We start from the raw sequence: 15574 nt of genomic DNA, 5'->3' as shown, positions 1-15574 counted from the left end.
TGACAATCTTACCGCCATCTGTGAGCTGATTGTCTAGAAAATGTGAGAGCCTCGACGTCTCACAACCCTATGGGCCTCCAAGGCCTGTTACAGGGATAGCTTTACCTTTACCATTCCTAACTAACAAATTCTACAGACCAGAATGATTCTTGACAAGCTAATAGTCACTCATCTGTTGAAATTCCTACCTGTCCTGTTGGTTCCCCCACCTCAGCCCTAGCCCTTGGCTAGGTTCGCAGGTGCCAGAATTGTAGAACAGACCTAGAGGCACTAGAAACTAAATGGCCAACAATATTTTAGCTTTTATGTACTATTTAGAAAGATGAGGTGATGGGTTCTTAAATGAGTCATCAGTGCTTCATATGTATTGTGAATGTTCTTTGACTGTTACAGGATGAAAGCTTTAACTTCTGCTCTGGAGAGGAGAGGTACATTGAGTGCCAAGATGTGACTGTATTAGAGTGGCTGCAGAACAAGATAGAAACTGTCATGATATTGAACATGGAGGACAAACCATGCCCTAGTGAGGTGTGAAGTTCACACCTCATGGTAGAATAGAACTCTCCACTGTTGCACATATGTGTAAGCATTGGTGTAACAGGTATTCCTTGATTTATGTAACACTTGTGTTCCAAAATGAAATCACAGAGGGCGAAATTACATAAATCAAAAATAAATTCCTCATAATAATCAATGGAAATGTGTGAAGTCTGCTACATAGTGTATCAGAATATTCTTGCCATTATTTAAACTGGTTCTCTGAGCAGTACAATACATCCTTTTTCTTATGTTAATAAGATTTATGTCATTTCAATATGATTAATTTGAGTTCATGATTATTTATTTTCAAAGAAAGTGCTATATGTTGCTAAGGAATGGGATGGCATAATGACCTTGAAATCCACAGAAAAGCCTGTGCCACTGAGTACAAATCACTTGCAGAGTTGTCCTGAGAGATTCTGTCTGTCTCTCTCTCTCTAAAAGGTGACAGAAACAGTTTATATCTACAATAAAGAAATCATCAAAATTAGCACTCCCCAGTACCACAAGAGAGACAGCTTGCTAAATGAATGGATGGCTGATCAGATATGGATGACTTCGTTGAGTTATATAGGGTGATGGTTGAAGTCAGTGATGAAACAGTCACTGAGGTTGTATAAGGAGCAGACTGAATTGGTTGAAAAATCAGCAATATTGAGTTTTGCCTTTGTGGTCAGTGAAGCTTATGGTAAAATTTCACTCCAGATGTTTGGTGGGCACACTGGCTGTGACTTCTTAAAAAAATCATTCACTTTAGGTTACTTCACAGTCTCTGACTTCTCATGCAACAGTAGATGCACAGAAGAGGTTGTGTGGCTGGGCCAAATTTCCCATTCACCACTTGAATTCCTTCTTCATCACCCATAAAGCAATTTACTCCCTCTTCTTCCTGTCACTGTAATTGACTGGCAAGCAATCTGCATTTTAAGTGAGCACTGTTAATTGAAATCGGTCAAAATTAGTTGATTGCCTTAAAATGGAATTACGTTTTTCAAACTTGTATATAATGAGGAATACCTGTATGTACATATTAATATGAAATTTATACCAACAGGTGACAGGGTCAATCTGCATGGTATGTCATGCTTGTTTCTGTGAAAACTTGAGTGTTTGGGCCTGTTCAGTGGTTTAGTTAATAAAAATTACACTTCAGTACACAGATTCACAGTTCTCCCACCTTGTAGAAATAGAAGTATAGCCTGTCACTGCTAGACTCTTACCACCTGACAGCGTTGTCATAAAAAGAAAACTTTCTTTCGTGTTGCACAGTGTGGTCCCTAAATCTTCTACTCATTAAATACTGTCATAACAAGGATTTATGATTGACCTCACAAAGTATAAAAACAAGGTTGGAAAGCTGCATTCCTTGTCAGAGCATGCACAGTTTCAACTCTGCAATGCAGCAATTTGCTGCTTGCCCTTGCCAGCATAGTTATTCTTGGTTCTGGGTCCTATTGGGACTCACAACCAAATTTTTATTTGTTCCAAGACTTTTATGTGTTTTGGAATGGGGCCTTCTCTGTGACTTTATCATTGTTTCCACTCTAAATTCACACTAAAATGCATGTAGAGTCCACAAAGTTCTAAAGTTTGTTAATGCAACTTCTTTGGTCCCTGCCGTTCCTACGCTTACCATCAGTAACACCATTCTTATTATTGTTATGCTTCCTATAATATCTTGCTTATTCTTGTTTACTGTGGTCACTAAATTTTGGTAGTGCACTAATCTTGCTCTCACCTCACAAGTTTGTTTGCCTCCTTTATTTTCCTTATCAATTGCTGTAAATTAAAAATTTGAATTTATCTTCAGTGGTATAATATGCATAGCAAATTTCATCAAAATCCATCCATAACCATCCCTATAAGGCACTGTCAGGTGAAGTGACTGGATATTTGGTATGAAGAAGAGAAAAGAATCACACATGTGCCAACCCTAAATAATGCAAGTAGTTTGTTTCTCATTTTCTTTAATAAAGCTTGAGCAATTACATTGGTTATATGGTGTCAGATATTAGGAAGACGATGGACAGGGCCGACATGGAATGGAGGAATCATGACATGTTTTAAGTGTTAGTCCTACACTTGTCAAATAGGACAGAGAAAAACTTCAATTGCATTTGTTGTGTAGTGTCCCATGAAACAGAAATATCATGAATGCTGAATAGGTAACTGTTTGTAAGGTGGTAGTCATAACCTGAAAAACAACGTTTGGGGTTATTATGGTAGTGAATACTATTAACATTGCAATATTCTGGCATGCAACATCATGTGTTCTGTTGGATGGGTCTTACACTGTTGCATCCTGTTGCAGTTTCATTCTAAAATATACTTTATTTTTAAAACTGTCTATACAATGTAAATAGTCATTATGAAGGTTTTCCTTTTTGCCCAATATATATTTAGCTTACTGACAAGGGTTATGGACAGCAGTAACATTTCAAAGAACAACATCTTCAAGGAAGAGAGCAGTTGAGAATGTCATGATGATGAATAATAATATAGGCTACTAGATCAGGGTTTTTAATATAATTCCCTTAGTTCTTGTTTGGTAGTGACTCCCCAGACCCCTTACTCAGTTACTGGTTTATATACCTTCCTCAGAATTTTCTTTTCACACATATAATTTTATCCTTTGCAGTTATAGACCATGCTTCACATACCTACATTTTAATTTGTTCTATTCTGCTCACAGTTCTAGACTTAAAATTTTAATCTGTACTAACAGTGAGTAGTGTGAGGTAAGCAGTGAATAAAATGAATATTTCTCAAACAAGCATGACATTAAGTACAGACAGTATTTCTGATGTTGCACATGTTTGGTGCAGATGTATTTCCATAGAATCACTTCTGTAAAAGTCAATCATCAATCTTGAAAGCCTATCACTCTACAAATGAGAATCACCATTCTGTACAGATCCTTAATATGCATATGTAATATATAATGTAAATTTAATGGATATGAGGAGGTAAGCTTCCAGATGAAATGTTATTAATTTATAGCATGTTCCTGTGTACATTGGCACTGTATTTTATTTTTATGCTTAGCCCTTTCAGATACTGACAAGTCATTTTCAGACAACATGCATATTAGTGCCATGATACTTTTCCTAGGGCCTTTGAGGAATTTTACAAAATCAAAGTCACATATTACATAGCAAGCGCACTCCTTCATATTACTTAACCTGAAGGCTCATTACTATCCTAAAAGCTCATTACTCACCACTGATTCAGCCCAGTCATTATTTATGTAAGATGCATTTTAATACTGTTAATGTACTGTAATGATGACCAACAATGAAAACACACATAAAGAGTTAATGGTGCCAGTGTCCAATATCCAGGTTAAGTTTTTAGTATTAACTTCTGTGAGACGTGGAGTTTCAGTGAACTATCAGTATTAATAGCACTAACATAATTAAGTTGTGGGAAACTGTAAGGTTATTTTCTGGTTGCTGTTGTTTTAGGTGAAATTAGTAACAAAAGTTTCAGGATGTTGTGTAAGACACTTCACTGTCTTGTACTTTGTAGGTGTCATCAGTTGTATTTTATTTTCATTGTTTTCATCAATTCTAGTTACTCAAAATGTACAGGCTTGGTAGTGACCCTTCTAGTCAGTATTTTGTTCTTATATGTTTATAAAATGAATGTACAATTCAGCATGCATCTGAGCCATGTGGAACAGTAATCTGTGAGATATCAGTGGTGCTGAAAATGGGAAACAGATTATTTTCATAACTGTTTCCAAATGATTTTGCTGTTAGCTGTGTTAACAGGCAGTGTGCCAAGTGGGTTAGGAAGGAGACAGGCAGGCTGCATTCACCTTACACAAGCTAGTAATGAAATTCTGAGAATGGTCTGAACCATCACTACCTGCTCTCCCATGACATTAATCATTTCATGTTCAGCCTAAGCAGAATAGTTAAACCTGAATATCGGCAGATAAAGGTTGTGTTTCCTTCCTCCACGATGTGAAAGCACCATAATCTGCACATACACTCAGTCACAGTTTACCATACAAATAACAGAAAATACTAGGAATATCACTTGCTATATTGTTTGTAGTTTAGTTATCGGCAAGATGTCAAAGAGTGGTATGACCAATTAGTAATGTGTGAACCATCCGAGAGGTAGCTGTGTGGAATAAGATAACACTTGGTTTCTGTAATGTGGCAGAAACTTCTAGAACTTGGTACATATGTGATTATATATATATGAGACAATATCTAAAAGCCTGAAACCTGACATTTCAGCTGTTTAAAGAGCAGTAACAATTTATTTTTGCTGCCTATCTTGTAAGATAATGAATATTCCCTTGAGTCAGTTCATTCCAATCTCAAACTTCACATTCTGTTTGTTTAAAATCATTTTAATATTATCCTGTCATCTATGCCTATGTTCCCATGTGACCATGCCCCCTGACATTTTACATCCAGAATGTCATATGCATTTCTCATTTCCCCCTTCTATATTATATGTATAATTTAATCACTGCATATTTTCTGCACCCTCGTTATTTCCATTTTCTTCAGTTCCAGTATTTACCACTGTATCCTCTTCTCAAATTATCCTCAAGCAGAAGACATAACTTTTCATGCTTTCTCCATTAAAGTTGTGTATTGTTAGAAAGTTGGATGGGAGATAAATGTGGGTCTCCATATAAAATTTTCTTTTCCAAACTATGTTACTCTGAACATTTAAAGCACATGTTGTTCTGTAAGTGATATTACCTGCCTCAGGGATATTTCTTAAGTATTCAGGTGGGTGGGTGGGGGGTCTTTCTACCAAGTGCTGCCTGGTGTTTGCCTAAAGTTTTTGGGAAGGCTAGAGTCTTAGTAATTGGAAGCCTCCAGGCTGAAAACCAGCTATTTTACCACACAACTAATTTGTTTAGTGACTCAACACATGAATATATGAACTGCAGATGTTATTCAGATTTAAGTGTATTCATTTGGAAAATAAATTTGGAGAACTATAATATTCAGGTGTCTAATGAATGTGGTATGTAAAACACATCAATTTGCAAAAGTAAGTGCTCAATTAAACATCACAGCATGAAGATTTGTGGAGGGAACAGAGGTATTGTTCCAACCATTCTTAATGTTGGAACTAGCTGGTGAGTTTCTCATATATTTCAATGGGTGTGCCACACCTCAGGTGGTTAGATGGTGGCTTTTCATCACAGAGCATTCAGTTCAGTTCTGGGTGATTAATTTTTTCTAATTCGCTAGTGGGGGATGGAGTCCAGCTGGGCCCACTCGGCACGGTGGCCACTGATTGGCCTATTGTACCTGCCCCGGGTGATTATGATGGAGAATTTGGTGGAATGAAGATTGACAGGGGAAACCCGGGCCGCTGCAGTGGGAAGCCAGCGACTAACCACTTGAGCTATGGCGCAGACCCAGTTCTGGGTAACTTCATGTGAGATTTATGTTGGCTCTGGAGAAGGTTCTTCCAAGTTGTTTCAAATCTTCTCTGTCAGTGATTCTATCATTACTTCATACTCATCTGTCATCTTCCCCTGAGGCATTGGATATCCCTGACCAGGTAACACAGCCCATTCTGTCTCTTAAGTTGTGGGCTGGATACAGGGTAAGAATTTTCTTCTATTGAGGTGATCAAGTGAGAGTAATGAACAATAAATCTAGCAGTAGAGATCTGTTAAAAGCTGTGTGGCATGAAAGTAAACATAAAATCACAAAAACATTTTCATACTTTATTCTTACTTTAATGAGATTCACATAATTCATTACAATTAAGTGCAAATTTATAATATAGCATCTCTTTTTCTTAAACACTTGACAGCCATATCAAGTGCTCCTTCTCGTGTCTTGTTACCACCTATAAATCCTGTTGCATGAACAAATATGCAACCACCAATTCCAGACACTGCTGACAGTTTTTCATCTCGCAAGCCTTGCCATTCCTCCAAAAGAAAGAGTCGGCAAATGAAACTTCCAACAGCTATAGGTACAGCCTGAACTCGCCAACTGCCATTACTGTCACTGAACAGGACAAACTTCACACTGGGCTCAAGTTTCAACTCCCTCTCCAGCTGGAACAAATGCTCCTTCCAAGGGCAGGCTCTTCCATCAGGAAATTCAATTATCTCTCCTGAAGGGTCAGTTTTGTATCTGTTCTCCAAGGCCTGTCTTACAAGATGTCTGGCTGGCCACCATATATTGGCCACAGATTTTACTCTATCTTCAAATTCTTTTCCGACTAATTCATATGCTTTGTAAAAGCTTTCAGTTTCATCTTGAACATTGCTGTTCCATGCTGGATTAAAGTTACCAACTCTAGAACTTAAGTTCGTTGTGATTCTATAATTTGGTTCCCCATCAAACATCTGAACGCCATTATCTATTCCATCAATTTCTTGAATGAAGTACTCATACACTTGGTTGTACACATTCCTGACAGCATCATCACAGGGTTCATCCCCAAGAACAGCTCTGATTATTTTATCACCAAAATGGTGATATACTAGACCAGCACTGCTTAATTTTGTCTTCCATGGTTTATCAGGAGTGAGAGAATTCATTGTCTCTTCAAATTCCCGCTGGTGATGATCGTAACGATGACGTGCTGGGTCATATACTCCTCCAACATCTACAACGATGTCACATGCATCTAGGATATTCTGATCTCGTGTTCGTACAATTTCCGCATTCTGATACAGTGGAATTCTTTTCAGCATGTAACATGCTAATATTTCATCACAGTGGAAGACTCCATTGTGGGTTCCAATTTTTATGTTTGTTTCCCTGTGGTTTTCTCCAAGCTCTCCTACCATCCTGCTGGCACAGTAATGCCTGAAAAGATATGCGATACACATAACTAGGGATACTTGGTTAATATATAAAGGCATCAGTAAAAATAAAACCATCATTATCGCTGCCAAAGTCCTTCTATTACTACTAATACAAGTTGCTACGCCCTTCCAGGGTGCTTACACATTATTCCTCTTACATTACACATGTATTATTTTGGTCAGGTTGGGAAGGTAAGAGATAAGAATTCCAGAAATATATTTGCTTACTTTCCACAAGTAATTTGACATTGGTGGAAAGTATATCTGTAGTCTCAGATTTAACTATTCTCTCCACAGCCCTCGTTAGGCTTTTTTTTTCTAGTAACAAGAAACACCAAAATTTGGTGATACTAGGTAAATCCAGCTGTTTCTACTGATGAGAAATTTGGTAAACACAGAAACGTCTGTAATGAGATTTCACTATCATGCCAGTTCAAGACAAAGTGCTGTCAAGTTATACGTTTATCTGGAGCTTTGGGAAGTGAACAGGATCACTGTACTCTGTCAGACCACATATTTAAATGAGTGTGAAATTCAAATGCTGAATTTTTGTTACTTCCGATACATGCACAATTTTGATGTTCCTTAACAGTAGCGACTGCCTACAGGCTGGACGACTGAGGGGTCGGAGTTCGAGTCTTGATAGGGTCAAGAATTTTCTCTTCTACACGTTGTCCAGACCTACTCTGGGGTAAAACCAGCCTCCTATCCAATGGGTACCGGGGGCTCTTTCCCTGGGGGTAAAGCGGCAGGAGCGTGAAGCTGACCACTCACCTCCAGATAGTGCCGAGGTCAAGAAAATGTGGATCTATACATCTACTCCCCCATACACCTTCATGGCTTAGTGCTTAATAGTTACGCATAGGGACAACTTTACCTTTTAACAGTAGTACAGCAATGAATTCTATTGGCTATATGTTTACATTAAACAAACGAGGAAAATTTCCCTCACGTGTCATATTAAATAAACTATACCGAATCTTGCAAAAACTGAATTATAGCTTTATGCGGATTCAGAAGATCTGTAGAACCCTAAGAATTACACTAAAGATTCAAAATTTGTGCCGATTACATGTAAATACACATAAACATTCGATTACATAACCTCACTTTTGAAATTTGCTTTTGCTCTATTCTCCACTTTGCTACACACACGCACATTTTGTGTGTTAAGTATAGAAAACTCACCGCGTTTAAAGTACAAAGATATAGGTCTAACTTCTGACATAAATTCTTAAAACCACTGATTACAGTGAAACGCCGTTATATATACCTCGCGTTCCTCGCGATCACCGACAACCCACTCAGCAGTCGTTTCAACATGCCCAAGCATTAAACAAAATTACAGTAATTCTAATATAACAGGCTGTGAACATGGTACTCAAATCGAGCGCGGCAGTTGAAGACTAATTTTTGCGTTTCTTGATGATATTTATGTCTTAATTAATTTGAATTTTAATATAGCTGACATTTCTCGTCATTTTTTAATATTACTCTTCGGGCGACAGTTACTCTAGGGCGCCAGGGAGCCGATAACAGTCAAAAATCAAAGTTCACATCCATTGACAGTGGCAATTTCTGAATTTCTGTTTCTAGTTCAGCGGTGAATTAAAATTAAATATGGGGGGAGGAATAGTGGCAGGGAAGATAGCGTTCGTCACAGGTGGGTGGCAACTGGTTGAAGGTAAAAGAGGTGTGCAATATGAACAGTTGGTGTCTTCCCAGATATCCCATTGAACCTATCCACCACACTAGTATACGTAACCAAAACGTTAAAAGATTTATCCAGAATGGCTGAAAATATGTCACTAACCCAAAAGCTGGGGATATAAACTGTAACTTCATACAGGGCTTCCATAAAAAGACATGCCGCCGGGATTCAAGTTATCTCCTCATTAATGTTATGTTTCCATTCTTTTGCTGTTCTACGTGTTCTGGTATAATGTTCATTTTATTGCATCACACCCATACAATCCAACTTGCATGTGTATCTATCTGTACCCACATACACTTGAGTAACTTCTTAAAATTGATCTTAATTTATTTTATCATGTTGCCCCATGTTGCTTGCAGGTGCTGGCAGTGGGATTGGACGTGCGGTGTGTCAGGTCCTGGCTAGGGAAGGAGCAAAAGTCATTGCTGCAGATCAGAATGGGATAGCAGCTCAAGAGACTCAAGGCCTCTTGTCAAGTAAATATGATTTAAGCTTCCATAGACAGTGTTGCCAATTTGCATCCTCCAGTATGGAACAACATTTTTAGTAAAAGCAAACTGTTGGCTTTTGACTGCTTTGTTTGTAATAAATAGACTGTACTGTCATGAAGAAATCATATATAACTATATTACATAGATTCCATCGAATGTAACAATTGACTTGTCATCACTCCTCTTTTATGTGCAGGATATCCTGGGTTGAGATCTAAGCCCACAGACTGGCAATATGGGCTGGGGTTTACCCTCCAGATCGAGCAAGTTCATTTGAGTAGTAATATCCCTAATTATTGATCATTTTGCTCCTGTGTATTTGCTCTGTGAAGTGGGTACTTGTTTTCAGTGTTTCAAAGGTGCATGCTGCTTTACTCTACATGGCGCAAAGTGAGTAGGGTGTGTGCCCATCCAGAGGGAGAAAGGATGGGGGGTGGGGGTGCCGAATCCATGTCAATAGGGACATTAGACGGGTACATGTTATCAAAACCTGGCCTTATGTGGGAAGCTAACTGCTGTATCTTCTGTTTTATCTGATTTGTTGCAGATGTTTGGATTAATGATCACATCTCTGTCACTGTTGATGTGTCCATGGCAGAGAGTGTCAACATGGCTATCAGTGATGTCATCAAACATTATTCTAGGCCTCCATCAGTGGTAGTAAATTCTGCAGGAATTACCCGTGATAACTTCCTCCTTAAGATGGATGAAAAGTGGTTTCAGAAAGTTATAGATGTCAATTTGAAGGTAGTATATTCCATACTCAACGGTTTATAAATGCAGCAGTCACAATTGCAGAAATTACCAATTAAAATGGCTTTTGTTACGATATACATTTTATTAATATTTTATTTTCATTTCAGTTGATAGGAAATGTGTGAGATTAATTTGTATATGTGAAATTTACCTTAAAGTACAGGTGGCAAGAACTTGAGACTTAGTTTTTTAGAAACAAGGTACACATACTGTTTTGCACCACATGTGAGGGAAAGCTGTGTAAGCTTCACAGGACCTGAAGTTCATTCAACAGACATCATATAATGTCCAAACAGCCATTCTTTCTCCTTCCATGCCTGTCCCAGCAGCATCATGGTGACCGGCATCATGGATAAGTATGAACTGGCATTATGACAATTCACACCATTCACACCAAGCAGTGAAGCCATCTACAGACTGTTAAATGTTAAGTGAAACTTTGCAACTTTCTCTCACAGATGGTGCAGAAACAGCATGTGAGTCATGTTTGTAAAATTTTTATTTGAGATCCAAGTTCTAAAGATAAGTTGTGTTTACTGTAAACTTAACTGTATGATCGGTTATGGTTCTGTAAACTCATTTTACAACTGTTTTGATCAAATTAGGTATTAGGATGAGCAAATCAAGGTGAAGAAGATGGGTGAGGCAAATGTTGTGGATGGGAGAGTTGGGAAACGCTTATCAGATGCTATTCAGAAAAACCTGGAGGAAAGCAATCACTTGGAAGACCTTGACATAGATTGGAGAATAATATTAAAATGGATCATGAAAAAATAGTATGCGAGATCGTGGATTGGATTCTTATGTTTCAGGACATGGACCACTGATACGTTCTTGCAATGATGGTAATGAAGCTCAGTTTTTTTGACTAGCTGAATCACTGTTAGCTTCCCAAGAAGGACTGAGCTCCATGGCATTAGTTAGGTACCCCACTGGAACCTTTACTGTATGCTGTTGGACTGCTGTTTAATAATATGTGATTGAATGTTTTGTGGATCTTTGCAGGGTACTTTTCTGGTGGTGCAAACTGCAGTGAAAGCTATGATTGATGCTAAAATCTCTGAAGGTTCCATTATAAATATAGCAAGCATTGTTGGGAAAACTGGCAACATAGGACAGTGTAACTACTCAGCCAGCAAGGCAGGGGTGGAAGCATTCACTAAGACAGCAGCCAAGGAATTCGGACAGTAAGTGTCAAAGCGTCAGTGAGATTTGAGATTTTCAGGGTGCTGAATGTGGAAGGTTGCCACTGCCTTCTGGGATGTAATGCTGTGTTGTTTAGTAGAAAGGTACCAGCATCTGTTCTACCTTGAAGATTGAGGCAGCAGTTTCCCCCAAAACATTGGTAACATTTTACAACACTACTTGGCATAAGATCCCAGAAGACAGTAACATTCAGTGTCTTCCTTTGTTTCTGTTAGTTGCTTTGATGGTTATCTACTGACAGTGTATCATGATTGTGTACTGCTTACTGCTGAATGGGATGGAAGCCACATTTGCAGCATAGTTCTGTGGAGGAGGAAGGAGTGAATTTTGAAATGCTGTGTGTATTGTATATACACGTATGTATGCTTACCTTGCTAGTGCATGCATGTATGGACCAATTTTATTCATATTGTCATGTGCTGGGTGTTTGTCATGTGACAAATAACTTCATGCCATTTTGGATCTTAGCGAATTTATTGTACACTCATTCTTACACTTACACAGTTCACAAAATCATTGTCCCAATTACTTCTTCTGCTGTAGTCACTTCCATTCACTTGATACAACTCAACTCATAGCTGCTCTCAGCAAGTCTTGGAAACCTCTCATCTGTTCTCTTAAAAAACCCCCACCGGGATATGACGCCAGATCCAGAAGGCCACACAGGCCATGACCAACCAACATAACAACCCCCCCCCTCAGCTTACGGGTTGTGCCCAGCCTTTAACCTTGCCTTTCTCTCCCCTACACAAAAATCACGCTTGTCCCAGCTCCCTTCCCCTACCCCTCCCACACTAGTGCTTTCACTTGTATACTTGCCCTTCCCCCCTACCCTCTCTGCTCTCACATAGCTGTGTATATTTCCACACAGTCTGCTTTTACCGGTTCTCACGGTCTCTTCGCTTGCAGATTTCTTATATTTTTTCTTCTACCCTGAAGATGGAGGCGATACGTTCCTCCGAAACGTCAGTTAACACCACATATACACGGTGCCAAATCCCAGAAGACTGCTTTCTTCAACTCATAGCTGCTGGAATTCAACTCATACTGAATACTGCTCTCAACACTCTCTGGTTCTACAAAGTCAAAGTCACATTGCATCTGATGGTCAGTCAGTCAGTAAGTCTTGGTGTCGAGCCCATCTGGGGCTCATAACTAGATATTAATTATTACCATTTGACAGTTATGGTCTTGTTTCTGTGGGGTGCCCTCTCTGACGAGAGGACGGGTCTGTCTTTTGTATATGCTGCTGGCCCTTGCCAGCACAGTCTTTCTTGGGTCCAAGTCCCTTGGGACTCGCAACCATATTTTACTGTCTCAGATTTGAGACTTCCCTTTTTGTAGCCTCCTATGACTCGCAGGGTCACGGTGGAGGTATTCAACCCCGCCTCCACACAGGGTTTCTCTGGTTCTACACTGACGAATACTCCTCGTTATGTAGCTTCCACACTGACAACACAGAAAACAGTTATGTGATAGCTACCACTGTTGTGTGATGTTGTGTTTATCAAGTGCCTAGCAATAGTCTCTGCACGGCCTCCTCTGTTGCTTGACGTTACGGCCTAGTGTGGAGAGGTGTTTACCGAGCGTTGCGTAGTTATGGGATGAGTGGGGTATGTGATGTCACTCGCACCTCCTGTTGCGTAATCCAAGCGTTCACAGAGTTGCCACCTAGCAACACGCCAATACAATCTGCAACTCTCACATTGCGCGCATGCCCCAAGGGCTCGGTGGCTCAACAGTTCCTGCGTAGGCCCCAAAACACAAAATGGCTAATTTTCTTGCTGTAGTTATAATGACATTTAATTAAATTTAGTCATTTATGGAGACCACCATCATAAATAAAACTGAACAAATGGTATACAAGGAAGTATATGCAATGTCTTTCCACAGATTTTCTTTTATATCTCAGATTTGGTATCCGATGTAATGCTGTAGTTCCTGGTTTCATCAGGAGCCCAATGACTGATGCTGTTCCAGAGAAAGTATTGCAGAAGATTATCCCTTTCATAGCAGTGCGCCGCATGGGAAAGCCTGAAGGTGAGTGGCCACACGTTTCAGTCAAGAGATAGGGGAAAGATTGGACCTAACAGTCCTGACGTTGGCAAATAATTGAGGATATACACAAGAAGGAACATTATGATCTGTACAGGTCATATAATTACTCATTTTTGGATTTAATGGTGGTTCAGTTTTGACGCTGATGTTTATTTTGGATCTTTGTACCTTGTGGATATGGGCAATTTTGACTGGCATGTCACTGGCACCTGTTGCCTTCATCTTCAGGACTGTGAACTTCAGCCATGAAGATGGAGGCAGCATGGACCTTTGAAATGTCAGCAACATTGTCCACATCCATAAGGAAGAAATATCCAAGGGTAGAATCAATATCAATAAGTTTCCACTGTAATTTGTATGCATCCTCTCCAGTTTCGGTGATTTTCAGTTCTTTATCCAGTTAGGCATTACCATCACCATCATCAGCAAAAAAAGAATCCAGTGCTGAACCAAAAACGAAGTAGACAAAAATTGGAAATATACACATAATGAAAGAATTTCGGTCTGTTCACTCTTGTTTACTTAATTATGTTGCTACTGTAAGACACTGAAGAACTGCATTCAAAATAAAATGCGAAGAATTCTATCTCTGGCATATAATGCCATACAAAGGTAAAGTAAAGGGATATAATGCCATAGTCTGTTGAAAGTCAACTTATGTTTCGGATGCAACGCGCTCCTCCAAAATGTCAGTCGACTTTCAATGGACTACACAACGTTACATCTCAGAATGTGGATCTCTTCATGACCACTGGTGTGAAAAACCTCAAATCCTATATGTATTTCATTATTTCTACACCTTTTATTCAAAATATTTTTTCACTGTGATAAACATTAGCAAGTTGCGCTCCAGATGGCACAGAAATATCCTTAGGTCTTCACATAAAGTATTCTTTATTTTTCTCTGATTATAACTAAGAATGGAATCTGCTGACAAATGTTAATAAAACCCCCTAAAAATCATATTTAATGAAAATCTTTCATGTAGTTCATGAGTTTTTCCATGCATACAGCCAGAGGAGTTTTAATATGCACTCCTCAGACATGTAAATGCACCTAAAGAAATCAAATTTGTGTTGTTAATGCTTCATATTTTTATTTGAATTACAGAAGTAGCTGAAGTAATTGCCTTTCTGGCTTCTGACAGAAGTTCCTACATAAATGGAGCATCTATTGAAGTTACTGGGGGGTAATGCCTATGTAGTCTTACTACCTCATTTGAAATAAAGATATATATGTATTCTGAAATAATATCACTCCGAAGAACTACTCAGGTTCGACTGAAATAGAACATTTAAAGATAGCCACGCACTGTGTACTGTGACTGCTGATGTAACAGATGTGCTTCCTAAACGTTTTTGTATACATCTCCTATCGTTCATTTATTATATCACAGTTATATTACAGTCTTCCTTGTCTGAGGTATATTTGATATAGGCCTTCACAGTGTATCAGAACTTTGCATCTAACTGGGCATAGAGGCCCATAGGGTTGTGATACATCAAGGCTCCCAAATTTTCTAGACAGTCTGCTCACAGATGGTGGTGAGGTTGTCAGTCTTATGCACCGACCATCCTTTACCCCTAAGAGAATTCATGGTACTCATTTCTGTCAGAGGCTGAGTCGACCCTAGGGCCATAGTGAGGCTGGAACGATTAGGTCAGTTGAACAATCCAATGACCTTATCAGAAACTGAACCCACGATCTTCCGGCTTGTAGCATAATTCCTCAACCAACTGTGCTATTGCTTACTTGTAACTTTTTTTTAATGCTTGTGGGGTGGGACTAAGTCCCTTGTACTGCGGCCACTTCTGGCCTATTGTACCAGCCCCAGATGATAGGCGAGGGTGATTGTGGAGCAATTGGTGGAATGAAGATTGGCATGGGAAACCGAAGTCTCACAGAAATCCTGCCCTAGCGCCACTTTGTCCACCACAAATCCAATTTGACCAGACCCAGGATCAAATCCGGGCTGCTGTGGTGGAAAGCCAGTCACTA

At 39.2% G+C, this 15574-nt stretch overlaps 3 protein-coding genes across 6 annotated transcripts in view; 2 read left to right on the top strand and 1 right to left on the bottom strand.

The window, feature by feature from the left end:
* Nucleotides 1-5521, top strand: part of LOC111872461 (vacuolar protein sorting-associated protein 13A) — a 113925-nt gene extending 108404 nt beyond the window's left edge. The window contains exon 67 of the mRNA XM_033754711.1: nt 394-5521. Within this exon, the coding sequence (XP_033610602.1) occupies nt 394-534 (141 nt within the window). The 3' untranslated portion in view covers nt 535-5521. The remainder of the gene's footprint in view (nt 1-393) is intronic.
* Nucleotides 5522-6232: 711 nt separating this feature from the next.
* LOC111872469 (UPF0160 protein MYG1, mitochondrial) lies at nt 6233-8698 on the bottom strand. 3 transcript variants are annotated; one of them, XM_023866420.2, is made up of 2 exons: nt 8625-8698; nt 6233-7352 (listed from the first exon to the last, which is right to left on the bottom strand). In XM_023866420.2, the coding sequence occupies exons 1-2, from the start codon at nt 8672-8674 to the stop codon at nt 6305-6307; spliced, it is 1098 nt and encodes a 365-aa protein (XP_023722188.1). In that variant the 5' UTR covers nt 8675-8698; the 3' UTR covers nt 6233-6304. The 3 variants fall into 3 exon arrangements, with proteins under 3 accessions (XP_023722188.1, XP_023722189.1, XP_023722190.1); XM_023866421.2 differs by having other exon boundaries at nt 8540-8674; XM_023866422.2 differs by lacking the exon at nt 8625-8698 and adding an exon at nt 8229-8497.
* An 18-nt stretch (nt 8699-8716) lies between these two features.
* On the top strand, nt 8717-15241 carry LOC111872471 (estradiol 17-beta-dehydrogenase 8). Of its 2 annotated transcripts, none has more exons than XM_023866423.2 (6): nt 8717-9044; nt 9425-9541; nt 10104-10303; nt 11318-11499; nt 13431-13558; nt 14687-15241. In XM_023866423.2, exons 1-6 carry the CDS (start codon nt 8972-8974, stop codon nt 14767-14769), a joined length of 783 nt encoding a protein of 260 aa, XP_023722191.1. In that variant the 5' UTR covers nt 8717-8971; the 3' UTR covers nt 14770-15241. The 2 variants fall into 2 exon arrangements, with proteins under 2 accessions (XP_023722191.1, XP_023722192.1); XM_023866424.2 differs by having other exon boundaries at nt 8719-9014.
* Nucleotides 15242-15574: the final 333 nt, after the last annotated feature.

Source organism: Cryptotermes secundus, unplaced genomic scaffold (genome assembly GCF_002891405.2).
Source record: "Cryptotermes secundus unplaced genomic scaffold, Csec_1.0 scaffold505, whole genome shotgun sequence".
Taxonomy (NCBI): Eukaryota; Metazoa; Arthropoda; class Insecta; order Blattodea; family Kalotermitidae; genus Cryptotermes; species Cryptotermes secundus.
Note: the sequence above shows the minus strand (reverse complement) of the source record. Positions and strands in the feature narration are given on the sequence as shown.